Genomic DNA, 16131 nt, shown 5'->3' with positions numbered 1-16131 from the left:
TCTTCTGCTGTGTTTTACACCTCCCCTCCCAATTATCATTCACTCCCTTTATATGTACATTTGGCACAAAAAGCCTTATACCAAGCACTTGGGAACATCCTCAACATGCAGCACTTTTTGCTGGGGGTGGGGCAATAATTTTCCAATTACCACATTTCCTGGAATCACTGTTATAGTAAGCGGGCTCTGGCAAAGGCAGAATACAGAACTTAAGGATAATGTTTTACAAGTGCAACACTTGGTCTAGTTCATAGGTAGGTACTAGGGCCTATATAAGCCTAGCCAAAAAGGTATCCTGGCTTTTGCCTCCCAAGAAAATGTTCTTTCTTGTGTCCCTGTCGAGCAGAGCCACAGAGGTGATCCCAGGGGTGAATTTCCTATTTCCCATCCAATCATCAAGATTTTTCTTGAAGAGTACCAATGAGGAGCTTTGTTTGATATAGATAGGTAGTTTGTTCCAGAGTATGGGAAGTCTCCGGGACAGGAATCTATCCCTCCAGCATGTTCTGTTTAGGTCCCTAGAGCATGTAGCTCAGAGGGATTGGGATTTCTTTAAGTTATCCCTCCAGCATGTTCTGTTTAGGTCCCTAGAGCATGTAGCTCAGAGGGATTGGGATTTCTTTAAGTGGAGCATGTCCAACAGCTCTGGGTTTGACATAGCTTTGTATGTTAGGCAGAGATCGCCTCCGAGTAGGCGATATGTGATGGAGTAAAGCTGGAGTTTTTTTTTTGAGACTGTCTGCGTAGGGCATCTGTTTGAGCCCAGTAATCCTCTTGGAGGTATTTCTGCAGTCTTTCCAGTTGTTATAGATGTCTTGTGAGGAACATACCAAAAGGGGCATTGTACTCTATAATGGGTCTAATGAGTTATGAGTAGAGGGGAACAATGACCTCTTTTTTCCTGGATGAGAAACCTTTTGTGAGGAGGTGTGCCACGTAGAAGGATTTCCTGACTACTGTGGTGATGTGATTATCAAAGGAGAGACTACTGTCCACCTTTGTCCCAAGGTCGCATCACACTTTTAGTGTTAAGTAGACTACCGCCTATGTGGTAGCTCATGGGTACAGAGTTTTTACCAAAGGGGGATGACAATGCACTTTTTGGCATTGAGCTTGAGGCAATGACTTTGACACCAGGCATTTGTCGCAGTGAGGGCCTTTTGTATGATGTCCACATCATTAGGAGTTTTGATTATGGCTCCTAGTTTGCAGTCATCTGCAAACTTCATTAGCCAAAGACCTTCTGTGTTAGCCTGTTCTTCAGAAAAGTAGGATACCAAACAGAAGAGGACCCAGGACTGAACCCTGTGTTACTCCACTTGTCACTGGTCTGAAGTCGGCTACTTTCACAGTGTGGGTTCCATCAGTGAGCCAGTTGGCAACCCACCTTGTGACATAGGGATTTATACCTAGTTTAGTGAGTTTATCTATAATTCCAGAGTGGGGGATGGTGTCAAAAGCCTTGGCGAGATCTAGATAGGCTGTGTGAACCACCTTACCCTCATCTACGGCTTTGGTGACTGCTTCAAAGAAGTCTGTCAGGTTTAGGAGACATGATCTGCCTTTTACAAACTTGAACTGGGTGGGGTCCAGAGTTTGGAGATTACCAATGTCTTTGTTTACAAGTTCCATGAGGATACGTTCCATGGCCTTGCAGACCAGGCTCATTAGGGTAATGGGTCAGTAGTTCCTGGGGTGGCTCCCCTTTTGTAGAGTGGGATAACCATTGCTGTGCACCATTCAGTGGGCTCAAAGCCTGAGGTGAGGCTATGATTGAACATTGTGCTTAGGTGGGATGCCAGTTCATTCTGTAGTTCGTGTAGAAAACAGCCTGGTATGTTGTCAGGTCCCATGGATACTGTGTTCCTGGCTTTTGGAGAGTGTGGTTTTTACCTGTGCAGCCATGATTACAGGAAATTTGCATTCTTCTGGTATAGAGATGGGCCCTTTAGGGGGCAAGAGGGGAGTGAAGTTAGCACTAAACCTATCTGCCTGGATGTTGGCAATCAGTTGGTTCTGTATATTTAGTACCATTGTGCTGTAGCTCAGAGCAGATCTGAGTGTTGCCATTGAGATTCTTGACATAGCTATAGAATGCTTTGGGAATGTATTTAGAATCAGTGGCGATTTTGTTTTCGTAACTAGCTTTGGAGGATTTTATGAGGGATCTCAGCTTCTTATGGAGGCTGACCAGGAGTTCCTCCAATCATGGGATTTTACTCCTTTTTGCAACAGTTTCTTTCTTCTGTTGTAGAGTTTGTTTATGGCAGGGGACCACCAGATTGGCTTCATTTTTTGGGGTATAGCATCTTGGTTCTGTTAGGGATAGCATGATCCATGCACTCGTGTAAGTCTGCATGGGTGTCGTGTTTGCCACTTCTGTCTTAAGAAGTGTGAAGTTGGCTTTGGAGAATTTTTTTACGGTGGTGTCCCTAATGGGGGGTGGGCATGGGATGTGGATGTCTACGGTGATTAGCTTGTGGTCGGATCTGCACAATGAGGAACTGACCTCTGGTGTGGAACACCAGTCGCCTATGTTGGTAATGACCAGGTCTAGGATATTGCTGCCCATGGTGGGGGGTGTGGATAAGTTGATCCAATTCATTGGAATTTATGAATTCCAGAAAATGTTGAGCAAAAGAGTTGGTACATCAGTAGATTTCTCAGTTAATGGTGGGGTAGTTGAAATCGCCCATTATTAGGGTGTTGGGTTTCACATTGATATTTTCCAGTATATCAAGAAATGATTGGGAATCCTGGGGCATGGTGGGGATCTGTAGCAAGTTACAATTTGGATTGCGATCTTGCCCAGAGTTAGTTGCACTTGGATAATCTCGGATGCATTATGCTGAGCAACTAGCCTGGAGGTGTGGATATCCTTAATGAATATGAACACACCTCCGTCTTTAGTGTTTCGGTCCAGGTTAGATGTCCGATAGGTGTGGTATGAATTATGCCCTGGTAATGCAGGGGTGCTCGCTGGAGCCTTGAACCAGGTCTCTGTCACTGCACAGATGTCGATGTTTTAAGGAGTTCCTAGAGTGAAGGCATTTTGAGGTTTAGACTTCTAGCATCGAGTAGCATTACCCTCAGATTTTGCTTGTACCTGTTATGGTGGTGAATTTGTCATTTGAACCTTGCCTAAAAAAGGCACTATAGGGGTGGTAAGAGCCTTAAGCCAGTATCCAGAATCCCAAGGGTGACAGGTGCAGGCCATCTCTGGCAAAGCATCGTGGTCTGTTGACCATGTCATCCCAGGTAGACAGATACTGGATCCCGTTAGCTTAGCCAATTGTTGAAGTCAATCATTTTGTCCTTGTACTGTGGTATCATTATGGGTGATGGCAGGATGCTACTCAGGGCTAGGGTCATACCTGCCTGGGCTACAAGATCGGAGAGCTCCTCCATTCATGTAGTCCAGGGAGGTACATCTCAGGACATTCACACCAACATGGACAATGACAGTCATATTTGTACTTGTTGTGGAGTGACCTGAGTGCATGCGTTATGTGGCAGATCCTGGCTCCCGACAGGCAGCAGACAGTAACTTTCTCCTTGTTTAGTCTGGTGAGTGGAACATCAGTGTGCCTGACTATAGAGTCACCTATGACTAGAGTATTGGGCATGTTGTTTTGCCTTATGGGCTATGGTTGAGTGGCACACTGAGTTTGTGGGCTATGTGCCATTTGTGTTGTGTTGTGGGGGTGGAGGTTGCTGGCGTTTCTGCTGTGGAGGTCTCTTTTGCTTGAGCAGATTTTTTATTGAGAGCCTCCACAAATGTAGGTGTGCGTTTTCTGTTGCTTTGTGTGCGTTTTGGTGGTGTAGGTTTTGAGGGACTATGTGATGAGTGTGGTATGGTGCAAGTGTTTTACCTTGTCCTCTTGACTGTCTAGTCCAGTCTTGGGTGAAGAGAGCTTTGCTTCCAGTTTGGCTATACAAGTGCATCTCTCACAGGTTGTAGTGTTGGGTGGTAGGAGGAGAGGAGGTCATGGACATTAATGCTGGGTGTAAATTAGAGATAACTGTTTCCAGAGGAGAAATGGACATTTGTGGGTGGCACTGTCATTTGGCCATCCTTAAGAATCCCCCCCCCCCCCAGCAGTCGTTTTAGCATGCATACACACAGACACACAGTATAGAAGCCTCTTTTCAGGAACAATCGGGAAAAGAATGTCTGACTAATCAACTTGCCAAGAGTAGCAGAGTAGGTAGAGGCTATGAGATTCAAACCCAACACTACTGTAGGGTCAGACCATTTTCTTCCTTTGTAGATATATGTATCCTTAAGATTGTTTCAGAATACATTGTAAGCAAATGAAATTATGACAGGGATGCCCAAGTCATAGAAAGTTTGGCCTCTTAATATCTTCTCATATCAGCACATGCTTAAAAAAATCAGGCACATGTTCACTTACCAAAACAGGATTAGTCACACTATATGAGGAAAGAGTTGGGGGTGGGGATAAACTGAAAAATGATGCCAAGTGTGACTAAGCTCCTTGACTTATTACACAAGAACAGGCGTGTTAGGTGCACTATCTGTATAAATTTAGAGCAAGGAATGCCAAGTTCTGTATATTCAAGGGTCTCTAGCCAAGTCTAGAGCCAAAATAAAGCTGCTCTACAGTGCAGGATACACAGTTGTGCATTTGTGAAGGTATAAAACAGCTGTGAGCAAGCAAAAGCTTTACTACAATCCAAATACTGAGCAAATTGCACTCCCAAGAAAAAAACTTATAACAAAAGGTTTGTAAGAAAGCAATGAAGTGCTTATGAACCTTATTTTTATTAGCATACCACACACACAAATCACCGTGGACTTGCTTATGTTGGTGGCAACATACTAAACGCTGCCACATAAATGGAAAGGAGAATACCTCCCTGTTGCAATCATTTTGACAATATTTCTGGCTTATTCTGTAAGAGGGATAATAGGTCAAGACCCTCCTTTAAAAAAGCATTAATATATTTGTTGTCTGGAAAGGTGAACTGATCCAAGGATCCTTTTCAGCCACAGAGGAATCATGTTTGTTGAGCAGTCAAAGGACCCCTTTCAGTCATATTATACACCACAAGTCCAAGGCAATAAACCACACATTTGTGTATTTATTACATATATACACACTTAAAAAAACAGAAAGTACTTCTACTCTACTATACAGATTAATTATGAGCAAAAAGATCAAGTAGTATGGATTAATGATCAATGGAACCCCAAATATATCCTAGACAACCCATGTTTGAATATCTGATCAGGTGCTGGGGGAGATTGGAGGGGTGTGTGGGATGGAGTAGGTTTTATTTATGAGACAGACAGAGAGAGAATTGCCGTTAGCATTTCAGCACGAGGGGTGGAGTAGGCAGAAGCTAACCAACATTACAAGTGGTGATACACATCAGTTTAATCTTTCTACCCAGGTAGGGCACACAAAAATCCCCTGGAAGACAGGACAGTATATGTGATGCTACTGGCTATTCAACTCCACTCCTTCCCACCTCCACTACCAGATCTACTACTGTGGACATTAAAGTGAAAGGAGCTATAGAAGAAGCCTTGGAGAGCAGCCAGTAGCTGAAGACATACTAAGGAAGCTCACAAAGTTTAGATTTATAATTTAAATGTAGCTTAGTAACAAGAGTGAGGCAATTAGAGCTAGGAGACTATGAACAATGAATACAGATTAAATAGCATGAGTTAAGTAGAGAAGAGCTGAGATGTATAGGAAAGAAATAAGCTCTCAGTACTATAAAAGTAATTGGAGCCAAGGGATGTGTTCACAGTTCAAGGAGTCTGTTCATTCCAAATTTGCTACCAAGTGATCCAAGAAGTGCAGTTGATGCTCTCCATCATCCATGAAACAATTATGTTCATATACGTGACCAAGATTCCACTTTAAACAATTTTGTTTAAAAGAATTTCGAATTAATAACTTTTTGGTAAACTGCCCCAAGAGGCTGGGCTAGCTTGGAAATTGAGGCACCAGCAGTTTTATGCAGTCTTTGACTTCTGAAAAAGTAGGAGGGGTTTCATAAGTCAAGGTTAATAGTGGTGACGGTAAACTGCATTAAGCAGCTTTGAAAGTTAAAAAGTAGACCTGGTATTAAAATGGAACAATTTTGCTGTATGAAGTGAATAACTATACCTCACATTTTCTTTTGGGACAGATAAGTATTAAAGAATTTAAACAAGGTCTGTTATCATAAGTTGAGTTTAAGAAATTCAACTCTGTGAATGCAGTCTTCAAATGGATTGTAAAAAAAAAATTTGAGACCAAAGCTCAAGGGTTTAAGTGAATTTCTTACAAAGTTTAGTCCAGATCATAATCCTATGCATTACAAGCAGTGTAGCGACTACAAATACGGCCATGGCCTGACCACTTCTTATCTGGTATCAACTTTCAAAGAACATTTGGTGGTGTTTATGGGGTTTATAAACCTTAACCTTCTAAGCAATGGAAGTGTAAGAGTAAATACAACAGTACAGCCATCTTAGAAGCTTCCAACACTACACCATCTTTACTGTAACAAGAGGAGTCCAGGATCTCAGCACATGTGTATTTTATTCTTCACATTGAACTGTGGGAGCTCCCATTCTGGGAAGGAAAGTCTTCCTGAGTGCAAGCTTGGTGCCATCCTAAACTCCCCAGAGCACACCAAGATCCTCCAAGATAGCGGAGTACAACTATACACCAAGAAGTGCCAGAGCCTAGGATACCATTATACAAGCATGACTCCTCTTTAACTATCACACTAACAGCACAGCCCTGAAAACAGATCTAGTAGTTAGGTCTTTTGACCACCATGTATCCACTGTTGCAAGGAGGTCCTTTTTACGGCATACCTTACATGTAAAGGTATTGCATCCAGGTCAAGGGATGCAATTGCTTCACTGTATTCAGCACTTATTAGACCAGAGTATAATGTCTCTTTCAGTATGTATGTGTCCAAACACTTTCCTCAGCTGAAATGCTCTCTTAAATCATAAAGAGCCTAAATCATATAACCACACATCTTAACGCCTTGTCCCCTCCTGTCAGTATCTTATTGGCTATTGAGAAGCAACCTCCTGCCTCACATAGAGGTTCAACAGACCCTACTCTTCATACCTTTCACCCAACTCTAATGGCTGTACAAGTACCCACCCAAGGGATCTCAATCCTTTTTGCTAAAAAACTAGAACATATTCTAGGGATAGTATGTATCACAAAGATCACCACTTACATGGAACCATCTTCCACTCCACATCAAACAAAGTGCTACTTATTCTGTATTTAACTGTAACTTGGATGAATGGATGGGTAACTGCAAACGTGCCCCTGGTTTAGCACCCATCCCTCATAGATAGGGAAACATGCAAGTGTTCCAACATATCCTAGTTCAGTCTGTGTTTGGGTCGTTCATATACAAAATATAAAGGCTAAAAAGACTACCATGAGATTGTAATGTTAGGCTTCTCAAGATCCTCCCAGATCAATAGCATAGTAGGTACAATCACAGGTTTTGCATCAGCATGCATTTCCTGACCAAAATGAAGTCGCTTCTCAAGATCCTCCCAGATCAATAGCATAGTAGGTACAATCACAGGTTTTGCATCAGCATGCATTTCCTGACCAAAATGAAGTCTGAAGCTCAAATGTTGGTCATTAGTTAGGGACTTCAATCCTCAATGAGTTGCCAGAAAATCCTAACTTTTGATGAAGAACTTTGGACAGTAAAGGAATGGCCACAACTGGTCTAGAAGAAAGTATCTTGGAATGATACCACTCCATTGTTGCTTCTGGAGAAATGAAATAACAGCAAAAGCATACTGCGTCCCTTGTTCTAAACACTAGTTAGGCTCTCATTCATTTTTCTCCTTTAACCAGTTGTACCTCTGCACAGGACAGTCCTGCTCAGGGAGATTATGGCAATTCATTACTTAAAAAGAAAAAATGGCATACGTGTCCCCAGTGTCAAATACAACACACTTCAGTTATCACCAGTATGTTTTTTTGATTTATCCCTCAAAAAGATTTCAACAAGGTCATCTGCAGTTTTAAGTTTTGAAGGAGTCTAAATAAGTGCCTTTTTTTTGTTTTTGAAAGTAAGGGCTCAAGGTACTTTTTGTGTTGGTTGTTCAAAGATTACAAAATGCAGCAGATCGATGGAATTATGAAGCAGTACAGTCACTAGGCACACGTTTAGTAGCCACATAAGCAGTGGAATATGTCTAACTGTATTATACATTGTCAGTGTGTTTAGAACAGTTATCTACCATTGCCTCTAGATCTGTTAACGATAGTGGCTTTTTATAGTTTGACTATATTTTGTATTTCTGACAGTCTCCTACTACATTTACTGACATTACAAAATACATACAGTAGTAGAGCACCTGAGAACTCTGGCATCTTTTACTGTAGTAATCAATCATGTAATCCAATTATATTTGGTTTTCAATAATTCGGGCTCCCTGTTTATGTATAATCAGAAAATAGTAGCAGTGAAAAGTGGTCTCACTTCAGAAGCATCAGCACCACCACTAATAAACCAGGTCAAGGTAAATTAGTAATCTCCATCATAAATCATTTTATACCAGCTGAAGTACAAATGGATAGAAGTTTAATTCTTAATGCGTCAGTTGTTCCCTTGCACAGAAGGGTGTTGGCAAGATCACTCCTTACCAAAATGCACTGTTGTGTATCATATCTTACAGTAATATGTCATGTTAATTAAGCATCACTATAAAATTTACAGATCATTCTCAATTTTTGGGTCTGATATGCCTCCCCCCCCTTTTTTTTTTTGAAAGGGGGCAAGACTGTCATCATAGTTCAGCTGTATGACCACATAACAGAGCAGGAAGAAAAACATATCAGAAATGTTGCCTGTGAATCTAATTTTACTTGTTGCAGCAGATTTGCCTGTATTTGTAGTGTCTCCCCTTCTCTCAACACCACTCAGTGTTTTTTTTTTGCTTACTGTAATAAATTGCATGAAATAAAAATGAGCAAAGTGGAACAGTGTAGGACATAAGCTACAGGAGATGAAGGCCATACGACATGGTATAATGCAGAGAGTTACAACAATTTAGGTATGTGCAAGGGGAGGTTCATGAAGTTGAAGGTTATCACATAGTCGATTAGTCAGGGGAGTAGAAGATACTGCAGAAGATCAGAAGTAGTAATGGGGGGGGGGTAATAAGATACCATAGTGGGGGGGGTGAGATTCTTAGTAAAAGTTCACATGACAGAGCATGCTTCCCTTATAACTTGACTTGGAGATAAACAGCACAAACATGCCAAATTATATGTGTCTTCTTTTGAGGAAAAAATTCTGCAGTTTTTTTTTTATATAAATTAAAGCTGAAAATGAAACCCTCTGCATTCACAGTGAAGAAATACCACTGCAGAGCACCTCCAAGAAAACACAGTGAGGGCAAACTCCAGGACCTCACCATGATTGAGAAGAGTGGGACAATTACATTAAGTTAAATGCAGGGCATAAAGTTTAGAAGGCAATCACACACCAGTGCACAATGGTAGACAAAGCCAACATACTGGAAGGAAGATGCTATTCCAGTAAAACCAAGCCATGTGTGCACATTGGGGGGTGGTGAGTGATGCCCAGCACAAGTATCACATCACAGTCATTTACTTGCTTACACTAGAAAGGTAAATTAACCAAGGCTCTTACACAGCAACATCTGAGTGAAGATGCGGGTTAAAAACAAGTTCGGTTGGGGAGGAATAATTACTCTGTAGTACCAAGGGATGACACGTGATGCACTATGCTGGACAACTCCACAGCTCACATTCAGTTCCATGTTAAAATGCATACAGTTTTGACTCTCGTGTGTAGCAAAGAGAAGAGTGACAAAGATTGAATCCTTTTAAGCTTGTGCCACATACCGTTATAAAAAAGAGAGAGAGAGAGGTGATATGCATGCTATAACTTAAGATTTCTTCTTATAACTGAATGCTTCCAAGTCAAAATCCCACCTAAACGTAACGATAGTAGTTGAAATAGTAATCCTGCTCAGTACGAGAGGAACCACACGTTCAGACATTTAGTGTATGTGCTTGGCTGAGGGGCCAATAGTGCGAAGCTACCATCTGTGGGATTATGACCGAAATCCTCTAAATCAGAATCCCGCCTAAATGTAACGATAGTCAAAAAGGTTATACTTTTTCATCCTACAGCATATCAAGAATGTTCTCTCCCATTCGCTGATCCACTTAGCTACCTATATTACCTATGTAAAGTAACCGTTATTAACAGGTACTTCATATATTTTAATTCCTCCCGACAAAGGGTACTGCATAGATAGTCCCATGTCCTCACATGCATTAGAATGATTACTTTCTGTGCATGTTCACATAAATACAAGGTTAAAACTGATACAGACTATTATGCTGAAGGTTACAAACTGTAAAACAGTGACACTCTTCCTTTAGTCACAAGGCTTCAGTAGAATGTTACAGCAGTTCAGCAGCTTGAAAAAGGAGGAAGGCAAGAATTCTAAACACCCTTAAACTTCAATCAGCAGTATTAAAAGGAATTAAACTTTACAGTACTGATATTGGTATTTCTAGGGTAGAAAGATTGCTGTGGAATGGAACACAGCTGCAAGTCTAATTGTCAAGGCTGACCTCAGGAGGACAAAAAGTAAAAGAGAAGACCAGAATCTTTACTACTTTTGATTCCAAGTTAAACTACATACAAATAAATAATTTCCTGCTGAAACTATACCTTTTGCCATAACTTTCTTTATACGTTTCCATTAGAATAAAAAATTGCGATTGATCATTTGCAAGCACTGATATGGTTGCCATGGCTTTACCTTAAGTTCCATGCGCGATTCATCCGTGACAAGCACTGACTAGGTAAATTGTACATTAGATATTCATTTGAAAACACAATGGGATATCCATAAGTTTACTATATCTAGAATACATAATATACTTCACAGCAAAATATATTTTAGGGACTCCAGTATAAACACAATACAATACAAAGCACCTGCCACTGAAATAACTCTCCCATGTTATTACTGATTAAATCTCAGTTTAAAATCATTCTTTCAACTACTGCATACAAATGTAGAATTTTTCTAAGCTATCACTGGGAAAAGCTAACAAAATTGCAATTGCTACATTCCAAGCACATTAGAAATGAAGTGGGCAACAGACCCCCCCCCCCCCCCCCCCAACGATTTCAGAGTCTTTTACCTCATTAATAATAGCAGATATGAAAATTTCAGAATTTGTCTCTTATTTAACAGGGAACAAAGAATTGGCAAGTTAAAAAAAAAAAAAACACACACACACAGAAAAACAACTGAAAAATATGCCCCCATGTACACAGTTTTTCAAAAATTATTTTATGTTTATCTGCGTTTAAAATCAACAACTGTGGCAGGTTCAAATGTGAATCAGCACTAAGCATGCATTAAATATTTAATGGCAAAACAGCCTCATCAAGATTACAGTTTACACAAATGTTTACTTCCAGGGCCATCTTGGAGCTTATACAGAAGTAACTGGATCTAAAGGATAATATAGTTAAAATATAGTTAAATGGAGACATAATCAGCAAATGGAATTATTTCTTGGGTGAATAGTAGCATACTTGTTAGTATCCCCATTATTAACTTTCACTTCAGTACAGTTGTGCAAATGGACAAAATGTTACAAAAACAAATTACATTCAGTTACGTTAACCGAGTGGAAACGTACACTGAACAATGCATGATGGGGAAGTCATCTGCACTTCATTTCTGAGCAGCTAGATCTGCTTATTAAAAATGGGTAGTACTAGTTAACTGCTGCTGTAATTTTCTTTTGCATATATTCTGCAGCTGGGAAGGAACACTCAGAGACTCACTTAGCTAAGCAGAAATACGTCTGCACAAGTTTCTAGACTCAAGATCACAGCTGACCAGGTCTTAGAAACCTGTTGGGCAGATAAACCTTAGCTCAAAAGTAGCATCTGCTCTTCCTTACAATATGCAAGGCACCTGGTATTAGTTTAAAGCGCTTGTATCTTAAAAAAAAAAAAAACACATTAAGTTTTTCTTCCAAGCAAAGATGTGTCAGAGACTTTACCTTTAATTTGCAAGGGCATTATATTCCTAAACATATCAGAAACAGCTTAATTAAATCCAATCATAATCAACTAGTGCAAGACCTCAGAATTATTCAGAGTAATCCAACTAATTGTAAATGTTGATATGTCTCTCCTAAATTGCTATGCTCAACCACATAGACTATAAAGCGCAGGTTCTGTTTAGATTGATTATAGCTCCACATCTTCATTTTAGTAATACTTACTTTAAAGACAGAAGACTTCTTTGTAACAAAGAAAGCAGGTTTACTTATTTTCCCTTAAAGGGTACACCAGAGACTGCTACTGCTATTTATGTATCCGAATACATCAAGAACTCAAGGTCCTGCTAGCTAACACATTATTTCTAAACTATGTTCTATAAACACCAATGAAGGCAACTTGTAAACAGTTAAAACCTTCATAATGTACCTGACAACGTTGCCTTTATTCCCAGAGGAATCTTTACTCACCCATTGCTGGTTCACGGAGAGCAGAGTTTGCTGCTGGCTGGTCAGACTCCTTTTGCTGCTGTAGTTCAAAGCTCTCAACTCCTTTCTTACTCTCTGTCTCTTCCATGCACACCCACTTACAATGAGATGCTCTGCTGATTGATGGCCCAGTCTTTTAAAGAGACCACCTCCTATTCTCTCCTTTCTCCAGTGCCTTGCTCTGCCAGTACTGTGGATTTCTTAAAGGGATCAGCAGTATACTGTATACTGAGCCTTCCCTATTTCAGGAAACCTTCTGCTGTCTCATAAAAATGCAGTTAAGTTTTAATTACAAATCACTGACGGCAGATAGTTTGTTATATTGTAACACCACCTGTGACATGCCACTATTCACACAGTAAATAATTTCATTTGCTGCTTATTCCTTCATTTAACTTTATTACCTTTACATTCATTTACTTCCTATATAATCAGCTCCAAGATGGCCAAAGAGGTAAATGTGTGCATAAACTGTAATCTTGATGAGGCTGTTATATATCATTACTTATTTAATGCATGCTGATTCACATTTAAGATTTATGAGTTATGCCTATACAAATTCCTGCAAAACAGCTAATAAATAAAGATAACCTGTGTGTGTGTGTGTGTGTGTGTGTGTGTGTGTGTGTGTGTGTGTGTGTGTGTGTGTTAGTTTCCCTGCAAAACAATGTAATGTGGTGAAAACCATAAAGTCATTTCAAGTATTAAAACAGAAATAAAATAAAATTATCATGACAGCCCTAAACTTCAGTATTAGCCTTGTGCATGAAAGGATGAAAAGAATATTGAGGGCTTTACACATCATAAGTCATAATTTTTTATCAAAGAGGTATCTGCAAGGTTGTAATGTCCGCATAATGGCAAGACAATGTTTAAACTTGGAAGAAATACCTGCAAGCTAATGTGTACATATCTTTGCAAAGTTAGAGTATGACTATGGTGAAGACAAAATAAAACATTTTACGTGAAAAAAAATTGCATACTCCCATCTTCCCATTATATATGTTTATTACACATTTTTTATCTTTTCAGAATACTATGTCTGGTATTTCAGCTTGGGCATACTAAATTACAGAAAATTGTCTGTCCACAGCTGCTTAAAAGTGAGAATTCTGATTTTACTTTCTGTTGTTCACAAACACACAGACACACACACAAGCACACTACCTTACGTAGGTGCTGAGCGTTCGGTATTTGTTTGATAAACGCTTCACGTGCACTCTACTCAGAATGCATTCAGTAACACACTATGGGTCACATGAACAGTTTTGTTCATTGGAGACCCAGCAATATCCGAGTCATCCAGGGCAACAGTAATAACAACAGCATGGCTACTTCAGTGTAGCAGTAAATAGACAAAAAAACAAAAATAATGGGATTTCATTGTGTAGGATCTGCTGGCAACTGTCACTCTGCAGGTTTATGAAGAAAAGTACATGCTAGGAAAGATTCAGCAAGACATAGTCCACCTTGATAGAAGAGCACCTTTGCATAAAAGTTACATACCTGGAAAGTTTCAGGGCAACAGAGTCCACATTAATAGATGAGTATCTATCCATAAAAAATACATACCAGGAAAGATTCTGGAGGGCAGAGTCCACATTGATAGATGAGCATCTTTCCAATAGGTATAAAATATCTCCTTAATGAGTCCACATTAATAGAAGGGCATCTTCCCAACAAATATGAAAACATCTGCTTAATATGCTATACTGATGAGTAGATAAAGCATATCTTTAGAAATCTTTTCTTTAGAACTTCATATTGTCATACAGAACTATTTGCAGGCCATAGGGAAAAGACACATGTTTTGTTTTGTGCATAATTCATAGACCCTTGCTTCTTGGATTTTATTCTTAATTCATCCTCAACCAGTGTCCATCTCACACTCACACTTTGGATCAATCACAAATCACCAATGCCTTCCTATGGGGAATATAGACTCTTATAGTGGGGGTGTCTCATGGTACTGGCTGCTGGGCTGCAGACCCCCCCCCCCCAAACAAAAAGAGAGAAAAAGAGACAGAGAAAAAGAGAAAATAAATGTATTAATTCAGAAAGTCAACTATGATTTTTAAATGAAAAAAATCATAGCTGACTTTCTGTTATGTTCTGGGTTCCCGGAACTCCACATATGCACAGAGTTCTCAGAAGATCCAAAAAAACCCTGCTTTTTACAATTACTTCCCGATGATCGATTGGGTTTGATTGGCAGCATTCGGCAGTAACAGAAGTGTTGCTCAATTTGTGACTAACTGTACTGCAGTACAATGCAGAGAGAAGCACTTCCTATTGGCTCAGGCTGCCTCATGTGACCGAGGCAGCCTAAACCAAGAAAAAGGAAGTAGTTAATGTGGAAAAGGAAGCATGAGTGTGGGTAAAGTTGTTTTTTTTTTTATTTATTTTGAAGTTTTCTTTTTCAGGCACTGTGTGTGCTATTGCCAGGATATGAAAAGAAGGTAGGTACAACTGTGTGTATGAGATTGTAAATATATGAATATGAGTGTGCATATGTGGACAAACTACTGAAGGGTCTTGGAGAAATATTTCATTTTGGTGTCAGTGAAGTGCTCGTGCGTACATGGAGAAAGTACTGAGGGGGTTGTTGGGGGAATTGTTTCTATTTGATGTCAGTGAAGTGCTTGTGCATACATGGACAATGAGGTGAAAATGTTTCATTCTGATGCTTGTGCATACATGGGCAATCTACTGAAGGGGTTGTTGGGGGGAAGTGGTATCATTTACTACTTGTCCCTACTTGGTTAAACTACTGAAGGGATCACTGTGGAAATAATTGATGGTCACTTCTGTGTGTGTGATAGGAGTTAAAATAAATTACTTTGTCCAATTGTTGCTTTTTACATTCTGATATCTGATATATATTCAATCAATAAAGCCGGCTTTAATTTTTGGATGAAGAGTCTGTCTTTGGATAAAAGTGACTGACACTATTGTCATTTGTTTAAAATAAGCATTTAGTATTTTGGCTTTACAGAAGTAGTGTGTATATTTTTTCCACTTTCTGTAACAGTCAAGCACCGACATTGCATTCAATAAGGAGCAGTCTATGGTGGTTTGGGCAGGATGCATGTGATATCAACTGGTCATTGTCAGAGTGTTGCACTGATTAGTGTTGCCATGTAACAGCACTTGGTTCTCCTGTTGAGTTTTTGTCTGTTCATTCCTTCCATGTGAAGTCCTTTTTAATCTGTGAATTTTGTCTAAGTGCTTTGATTTCATCTCCGAGACACTCAGCAGTGTAATGTATACTCTGGCCATTTGTTCTTATACTTTCCATTCCAATCTAACACCAGAGTGGTACACAGAAAACAAAATGTCTTTTTGAAGAGGTAGGATGGCAGGTCCCAGAAAGACTGAACATATTTCCTTACTCATGATTATTTTGTTCAGACCATCTTCATTAAGTCAAAAGTTAGTTAAATAAAATTTAATATGCACCTCAGTACATCTACAACTTTATGACTTCTGAGGTTCTAGCAGACCCCAATATTAATTCAGTCATTTTCTCCACACCTTAATTACAACTGAATCTTGGCCA

General features: G+C 39.7%; 1 protein-coding gene across 3 annotated transcripts in view; it reads right to left on the bottom strand.

The window, feature by feature from the left end:
- Window positions 1-12692, bottom strand: part of LOC122789700 (proteolipid protein DM alpha-like) — a 78645-nt gene extending 65953 nt beyond the window's left edge. Inside the window, exon 1 of one of the 3 annotated variants that reach the window (XM_044057129.1) lies at window positions 12555-12692. In XM_044057129.1, coding sequence (XP_043913064.1) covers window positions 12555-12660 — 106 coding nt within the window. In that variant the 5' untranslated portion in view covers window positions 12661-12692. The remainder of the gene's footprint in view (window positions 1-12554) is intronic. The other 2 variants (XM_044057130.1, XM_044057128.1) reach the window with 2 other exon arrangements.
- Window positions 12693-16131: the final 3439 nt, after the last annotated feature.

The sequence above is a fragment of the Protopterus annectens genome, chromosome 15.part0 (genome assembly GCF_019279795.1).
Source record: "Protopterus annectens isolate FY-2018-M chromosome 15.part0, PAN1.0, whole genome shotgun sequence".
NCBI classification, from domain to species: domain Eukaryota; kingdom Metazoa; phylum Chordata; order Ceratodontiformes; family Protopteridae; genus Protopterus; species Protopterus annectens.
Note: the sequence above shows the minus strand (reverse complement) of the source record. Positions and strands in the feature narration are given on the sequence as shown.